Source organism: Condylura cristata, unplaced genomic scaffold (genome assembly GCF_000260355.1).
Source record: "Condylura cristata isolate star-nosed mole 26May11 unplaced genomic scaffold, ConCri1.0 scaffold00010, whole genome shotgun sequence".
In the NCBI taxonomy this organism is placed as follows: domain Eukaryota; kingdom Metazoa; phylum Chordata; class Mammalia; order Eulipotyphla; family Talpidae; genus Condylura; species Condylura cristata.
The window spans coordinates 55,034,875-55,043,729 of NW_004567111.1; the positions used below are offsets into that span (position 1 = coordinate 55,034,875).

Sequence of the window (8,855 nt, forward strand, 5' to 3'; positions counted from 1 at the left end):
GCACGAGTTCGATTCCTGCCTGCCCCGGAGGTGACCACATGGCGTGGCAGACCTCTCCTGGCCCGCCCGCTGCTCCCCTCAGCAGTGTACTTCATAGAACTGCCTGTTCTGCTCCCCACTCTGTCTCTGGTGAAGCCTTTCATGGCCCCTGAGCCTCTGGCCTGTACCCCAGTTCTGTATGCACAAATAAATAAATCTTTTTAAAAAATTAAACAAATGAAGAGCCTTGAATAATCTGTGACACAGTGTACAGTGCCTTTACATTTGGGAAATGTAAATCTGTTAAGATCAAAGAAATATACAAGTTCCCCTTTAAGGTAGTAGGAGGGACTGAAGTATAGACTCAAAGATAAAGATAATTCTGCTAGAAAGATTACTTTCAAGAATATCAGGGCGATTACTAATTAAAATCTACTTGATCAATGACATTTTTATAAGAACTGAATTTTTCTGGTAACAACTTTATTAAGATATATATAATACACCCATTTCATGTGTATAATTCAATGAGTGCTAGAATATTTACAAATATGTCACCATCACCAATATCTAATTTTGGAACATTTTCATCACCCTAGAAAGACTCAAGTCTATTAGCAGTCACTCCTAATTTTCTCCTAATTCTCTCCCATTAGCCCTAGTCTAGTGTACATTGTGTTTTTTTAATGGAAATCTCTACTATGGACTTCTTATATAATGGAATTTAACATTATGTGGTCTTTTGTGATTGGCTTATATTAGCATAATGTTTTCAAGGTTCACCTGTGTGGTAGCATTTAATAGGGCTTCACTACTTTTGGCTGTTGAGTAAATGTGAATGTATCACATTTTATCAGTTGATTGACCCTTGGTCTGTTTCTACTTTCTTTTTTTTTAACTATAAATAAATATATTACTGTAAGTGGTTTCTACTATAAATAATGTATTTATGAACATTTATATGTACAGGTTTTTTTGTGAATACATATTTTCAATTCCTTGGATATATAACTAACAAGGGGCTATTTTGATGATTGCCTTGATAGAGAAAAATTGCAAACAACTGCAATCTGAGCAATCTTTTAAAATTTCAGCTTGGATATTTTTATTTCAGTTAATTTACTAATTTACAGTTACAATTAATCTAACTGTTCTGTCACTGTTTTCCTACAAGTTACTGGGCAATAAACTCCTGAAATGCTATCATTTCTCAAGTGCTCCGGTGAGATAATAATCTCACCTTGGGTATTAGTAATACTCAGTGCTCTTCTAGTTAACTTAGTTTTCTTTATTTAATTACAGAAAGGCACTGCTGAGTTAAAATTTACTTAACTTTTACCTTTTACTGTAAAATATCTGTTCTGATTTTCTAAAACTAATATTTGGGACTTATACTTGATGAAACATATGTATGGGAAGAGTTAATAATTTAAGTTCTAACAATTTATCTTAAGGAAACAAAAACACTCTACAATTCAATTTGATTTTTATGAGTCTTCCTTGTAATGTTTGCTTCTAAAAATGAAGTGTTGGGCCCTCCCTGGTGGCGCAGCGGGTTAAAGCACAGCACTGAGAATCTAAAGCCACTTCTGCATGAGTTCGATTCCCGCCTGCCCGGGAGGTGACCACATGGTGTGGCAGACCTCTCCTGACCCACCCGCTGCTCCCCTCAGCAGTGTACTTCGTCGATCTGCCTGTTCTGCTCCCCACTCTGTCTCTGGTGAAGCCTCTCACCGCCCCTGAGCCTCTGGCCTGTACCCCAGTTCTGTATGCACAAATAAATAAATACATCTTAAAAAAAAAAAAAAATGAAGTGTTGATATATAGTTTAAAAAAAGTTAGCATGGAGTTTCAAAATGACTAATGGTAAAACTTAACTTCTAAGAATCTATTTTACAGACTTTAAAATGAAAATGTTGTTTTGTGATTTCTGCAGATTGTTCCAAAGAATATCCATGGAATACAATGAAAATATTTAGAGAATACTATAAAACATTACTTGTCTATGGTTTCTAGAAAATTAGTGTATCACTATGTTCTAGTTTTACCTAATATTGTTCTATGTCACTGATAAAGACTCCAGAGATGCTTTTGTAGGAACAAATAGATAAATAACTTCTCTGTACTCTTTCATTTAATTCAGATCTGTATAATCTCTGCTAAATTCCCTGGCCTAATTAAAAATAAGTGAAATAAATGAAATTCTAGAAATCTGAAATAATTCTCCACATAAAAAATGACTATGACAGACTCTCAGATAGCATACCAATAAGTCAAGATAAAAGGGTAAGTTAAATCAGTTAAAAGGAAAATGAAACTCTGTTATAAAACTCAGATGCATAATACTTACCAGACAGCCAATATAGCACAGGGCATTTTCCAGTTTCTGCCTTTGGTGGCAAGTAGATCGCAAATTTCATTTTGCAGTTTAGTTCAACACTGTTTTTAGCAATGACCCAAAAAAAAAAAAAAAACCCACCTCATCAGTCAACAGAGAAATTTAAAATAAATGCTTTGATGTCCTAACCATTCTGAGCCTATATGACACATAGTTATTTTGGATAGAATTTTAAAAATATATGTATTCTCAATGATTACCAATATTAGTAAAGAAATATTTTTAGTTTCAAGAGAGAATTAGCAAGTTATAAATAAGCATTTGCAAAAAAGAATGAATTCTATAGATCTTAAAATACCATGCATGCTAAAGGGTACTGAGCTGCACTACAACCTTAATTTGGTCTTTGTCACTGATATTTTATTACAGTAACTAAAATCAAAAGCAGACAAAATGTTAGTAAAAAACGTAAGTATTTTTACCATGTAAATAGTAATTCATGTGACAATGACCTTTCATAGGCTTATTTAAGGAATCAATTGTATAGAAGCAAACCTTTACTATTTCACAATAAACAGCTTTTCATTAAAGTCACACAGGTACATATAATTTAAATACATTAAAAAATAGTATTTCCACAAATCTTGCTATGAAAAGCCAATTTACTACCATTCTATAACCCTTAATTTTGCCACTCTACAAATATAATCACTTCAACTCTTTTGACAGATTTGTCCAGTATTACCACCACACACATCTCTCACATGTCTTTTTGAATACTTCGTGATTTTCCAGTTTTAGATATGATCAACTGACTTTAATTATAAAAGCGTTTTGGGTAATTTTCACCTCCTCCACTTTGCTCCACATACAGTCCTATACTCTGGTTCCTCCATTCAATATTGAATCAATATGCAATTTTTTTTTTAGTTGGTAAATACTAAGAAATTACAAATGGTACTCAGCAATAAAGCATGTAGTACAGTAGGATTGCTTTCCTTTTTTTTTCAATTTTTATTTTCTTTTTATTACTTGATTTTCTTACTTTTTAGGTCCAGACTCCTTCAAAGTTCTTATTGACTCTAGTGAAAAATTCTTTGTATGGTCCCTTCCATTTTCTGCAAATATTTATTTTATCCTTTTATTTTAACATCTTTCATGTTGGTGACTGGAAGTTATAAAATATTGCTGATAACTGTTTTTGATCTTCAACTTTTGATAGGGGAGATCAGACATTTTACTTCATGATATACTTTTATCAGATCTATCTCCAAAGTAGGAGTATTTATATGTTAGCAATAAAATTTACCAAAAATATAATCCTGCTATAGGACAGTGGGCTATCTTAAGGTCTTGAAAGGATGTTCAAACAATTAGTATGATTAACAATTGCATAGAAGAAAGAAATGGCATTACAAAGTAATTTTCTGAAACTCTACCCTTACCATGTCAGTAAGATGTTCAGTTGTCAAAAGAACACAATCTCATGCATAATTATTTGCTACAGCTAGTCTGCACTAATTACTAATATATTACCAACTCTTCCATAGTATTGTAATTTTCCTTTCAAGAGTTAATTCTGCCAATATCTTAAAAAACAAACTCTTCAGATGACTGCTGTCCAATAAAATTTTCTGTGATGCTGGAAATATTTTGTATCTACACTGCTGGATACAACAACTTCTAGTCACATGTGACCACGAAGCACTTAAAATGTAGCTAATGCAGGCCCTCCCTGGTGGCGCAGCGGGTTAAAGCCCAGCACTGAGAATCTAAAGCCGCTTCCGCACGAGTTCGATTCCCACCTGCCCCGGAGGGGACCACATGGCGTGGCAGACCTCTCCTGACCCTCCCGCTGCTCCCCTCAGCAGTGTACTTCGTCAATCTGCCTGTTCTGCTCCCCGCTCTGTCTCTGGTGAAGCCTCTCACCACCCCTGAGCCTCTGGCCTGTACCCCAGTTCTGTATGCACAAATAAATAAATCTTTAAAAAAAAAAGTGGCTAGTGCAACTAAATTTTTAATTTTAATTAATTTAACTTAAAAAGCTAACTGCGACTATTGGCTACTATATCTCCAGACCTTTGACTTGTTGCTTTCCCGACTACTGTACAGCTGCTGCCTTAGTATGTCCACATTCATCCTGGAAATTCCTTCACTTATGATCCTGTTTCCCGAATCATATGTCCTCAGCTATGTTGCTTTAGTCCCTCATTTTGATGAAGCATACCATCCTGTTGCTTCCTGTGAAAGAGTTATGTGGGAATACACTTTTGAGACCTACCATATAAGAAAATGTCTTCATTCTACTTTTGCCTTACCTGATGACTTCAGAAGTCTTCCTTCAATATTGTGAGGCTATTACAGTATTGCTTTCTTGGCTCCTATTGCTATTAAGGTGATCTATGTCTTTCAAAATTCTTAAATCTTTTCCCCTTTCTCTGAATATAGATTTTCTTTTGGTTCCCAAAACTGTTAATACTTCACAGTGCAGTTGGTATTGGTCTATTTTTGTCCACTTAACTCTGAGCAACTTTTTCAACATGACAACTTAAAACCCTCAGTTCTATAAATTTGTCATGTCTTTATTCTTTATTTCTATACCACTATTTCTGATTTATTTTTCAAAACTAATATTTAATGTGAGACTTGTTTGCCTGGGTCTCTAATTTTTATCTTCTTCAATTTCCCTTATTTGTCTTATTCTACTTTCTAGAAAGTAGAACCATATCAACTAATTTTTCTATTGAGTTTTGACATTTCTACTATCAAATTTTACATGTCTGAGCTTATTTTTTTGTTTGTTCTTGAATATTTCTAACAGCAACATATTCTAATGTGAGGAACAGTATCTTCTCTTAGGGCTTTGACATTAACAGTAGTACTTTCAAAGTTTGTCTTGTAAATTAATAGTTATTCTCCAAATTTCTTTTCCTGTTTTTCTTCAAGGCCTCTGATTTTCAAATTAGAACTTTAAAAAATACCTAGCACTCTTTAGCTGTCTACTCCTAATTAAGAGAGAGAACACTAAAAGTATTATTGAAAGCACAGCACCTGTGACTTAAATACAGAATGGGGTCTGGAAGGACCATTCTTCTGAAAAATCTCAGTATCACCATCTTTAGATGTTTTGAGTTAGTCCAATTCTCCCAAGAAGACTATTTTTTGGGAATAAATCTAACTCACCAAATTTAGTAAGTTAAGTAGAGGTTAGGGTATCTACATTCCATAATCAATTCATCTGTAGTATTATCCCATTAGCCACCACCACTAATTGTGCCACTTATTCCACATATGGGCTCTATTTATGTTCTCTACACACTAACTGCCAATCATTTGCTAAAGTTGGGAAGAATCAGTGGCTTGGTTGCACAGAAAGCTAGGGAATTCTGTGGTCTCTCTAGTTCTTAAGACTTTCAAGTATACCTGGTGACTCAGATTCTAAAGTTTTAAGTAACTTATGTAACTTCTCATGTTGAAGTCTAGAATTTAGCTTTCTAGGTTCTGCCAAGCCAGGTACTACTTGAATACATCTGTATGCCTGCTTCTCAGAGTCCCTCTTCCTTCTCAGACTTTTGTGAAAATGTGTGTGTCTATTAGTCTCTTAATGCCTGTTTGGGGAAGCAGCAGAGGTAAGCATATATGCTCAATGGCCATCTTTATCAAGGAAGATATTTCCAGATTTTTTACTGCTAACACTGGCATTTCCACAACTTTTATGTCACACAGTCAAATAAAATAAAGCCAATTAAGTCTGATGAAATTATCAAACAGAAAACCACGGAGACAATAAGGAGGCTTAAAATGAAATGAGGTGCCGTAATACACAGGTAAAGATTCATTTAAAAATAGAAAAACATAGGCCCTCCCTGGTGGTGCAGCAGGTTAAGCACAGCACTAAGAAGCTAAAGCCAATTCAGCATGAGTTCGATTTCTACCCTGGAGGTGACCCAAATGGCATGGCAGACCTCTCTTGATCCACCCGCTGCTCCCCTCAGCAGTATACTTCATTAGTGGGCCTGTCCTGATCCCCACTCTGTCTCTGGTGAATCCTCTCACCACCCTTGCACCTCTGGCCTGTACCCCAGTTCTCTATGCATAAATAAATAAATCTTTTTTTTAAAAAAATAGAAAAAAAAATAATTAAACATGAGCAGTATTATAAATTCTGTCTTCTTAGTAGTTACCTGTCATGTTCAAAAACCTTCTGCAATCCTCCAAAGCACTTGTTGCTAGAAATCTGTTTCAGTGCCATTCTTCTCCTATTAGTAAAAATTAATCTCATTAATTTCTAGAGAATTTGTTACTAATAAATTTGAAACAACACTATTTTCAAATAAAGTGTCCAGTTTTTCACCTATAATTTTTTCACATTAATTTTCTTTGATAAATAATACTTTAAAATTGACTAACTTTAGTAGACATTTATACTCATTACTCAATTAGAAAACACCATTTTATTAACAAGCTCTTTTTTTTCTTTTAGAAAGAAGTAGAACATTAAAAGGTTACTGATTGCGTTTAAATAATTAAAAATGGTTACTGACTTACCTGTAATTTCTTACCAAAGAAATTGGGAAACAGGTAGGATTCACATGGTTAATTTTAAAATGGGAGGAAAATGATGTAACGATAATAATTTTGATAATAACAAGTTAACATTTACCACACCCTTAGTGTGTTAAGTATTTTACCATATACTAAAACAGAACAACTTACACATCCTAGGAATTTTTTTTAAAGAAAATGATATGCAACTTCTAAATGAGCATTTCTTATAAGCAAACCAACAAATAAAACATAAGGCTGCTATGAGTAAGTTAAGAGTAAATTTGTCATTGTTACATTTTCAAGTTTGATCATTATTTTTTCACCAAAAAATCTTCTAAATTTTCATACTAAAATAATTTTACACTTAAATGATAAAATATTACACATTAATTTTTAATACTAAAAACAGGAAAAGTTGGAAACCATGCTTATCATTGCAAAGAGGAACCAGACTGACTTTAATTTGTATCTTTCAAAAAGGATTATCTTCCCTTCCTTGTAGCAAATCAATAAACTCTACCAGCTAAATAAAAATATCCTCATGTAAGGAATAGATTATGCCTCTCTGAGGCCTTCTCAGTGAAATGTTCTACAAGTATATGTTGTTCAGTTGCAGTAGCAGAGTTATTCTTTTAAGTTATGTAATAATAATATTAAAGAGCTAATTTTGGAATATATTTGTAGAGTTATACTAAAGTTAGTTTCAATGCTATCTTTAAGTAATCTCAATAAATACAAACACTTAACTTTGTTTTGGAAAGTTGGGATTGGTGGTATTAATAAGTAATTAACTGTTAATAATTTTTGAATTTCTGACATATAATCATGTGAAAGTTTAATAATTAGCTTATCTTTATCTCTTCATCCCTTTTAGTAAGTCACTACCTGTTTATTTCTTACTTTTTGTATGTTCTTTCTCGAAAATCCAAAATCAATACTTTCCATTTGGCTGAAGAAATAGTTAAAATACTGTTTCTCAAACTAGTAGAATAAATTAAGAAAATCAAATCAAATCTTTTTGTTTTTACCCTAGCTGTCCATTTCAGAAACTGCCTTCAATTACAAAATCAAAAAGTGTCAGGTGCAATAAAAAAAATTTTCAATAAAAATTTTCCACATTAAAAGTAGCATTTTAAACCAACTTAACAATAATTCATTCAACTTTTAAGATTAACACATTTAAAATTAAAATTTAATTTACCTGTCCAATTGCTACCTGCTTTTTTGTCTACACCAAAGGGTAAATGATCCTGGAAAACAGAAAGACCAAATAGCTTATAAATGAAAAATACTTTTCATAACAAAGGTTATTTTGAAATGTACTATACATTCTCAACAGAGAAATTTTCTTGTCTTGCAGTAGGTGACTGTTTACCCTGGATAACAAGAAAAATATAACTGAGGGAATATCACTTCACCTTTCCCTCAGTCTATTACTATATTGTCACAAAGCCTTGTGTTTGGTCAAAAACTTCTGCTTAAGTAAGATTTCTATAAAAAAAAGTATTTTTTGTTGTTGTTGAAGAGTAACTTGAAGTATGAATTGGAGCGAGCTGCAGAATGTAAAGAAAACAGGAATGGGAGATAGCAGACAGTGAAGAAAACATGAATGGGAGATAGAAAAGTAGAGGAAGATGAAAAGCCTGAATCTGCCTTGCTCTGAGTAGCTTATCAGGAGGAAAGAATTGGGGCCTGGAAGGACTACTGGTTTGACTGGCTAGAATGGAAAAACTGACAAGGACACTGAGTATGTTTACAGGAAAGCTGAAGTGACACAGTAAAAAATAAATGGAAACTTACAAAGTTGTCATTTTAGAAATGTTAACCTAAATTCTAAAATAGATTTTCTAGGAGAAATGTAACAGAGGACAGAACAACAGAAAAATAAAAAAACCAAAACATTCCCCTTCTTAAGAAAATCCCGAAGTAGGGCCCTCCCTGGTGGCGCAATGGGTTAAAATAGTAGCCACTGCAGCACTAGTTGGATCCC

At 33.5% G+C, this 8,855-nt stretch overlaps 1 protein-coding gene across 1 annotated transcript in view; it reads right to left on the bottom strand.

Moving 5' to 3' along the window:
- ESD (esterase D) overlaps positions 1–8,855 on the bottom strand; it is a 35,359-nt gene that overhangs the window by 23,757 nt on the left and 2,747 nt on the right. The window contains exons 2-4 of the mRNA XM_004680259.2: positions 8,067–8,115; positions 6,502–6,576; positions 2,330–2,418 (exon numbers count right to left, since the gene is read on the bottom strand). Coding sequence (XP_004680316.1) covers positions 2,330–2,418; positions 6,502–6,569 — 157 coding nt within the window. The 5' untranslated portion in view covers positions 6,570–6,576; positions 8,067–8,115. The remainder of the gene's footprint in view (positions 1–2,329; positions 2,419–6,501; positions 6,577–8,066; positions 8,116–8,855) is intronic.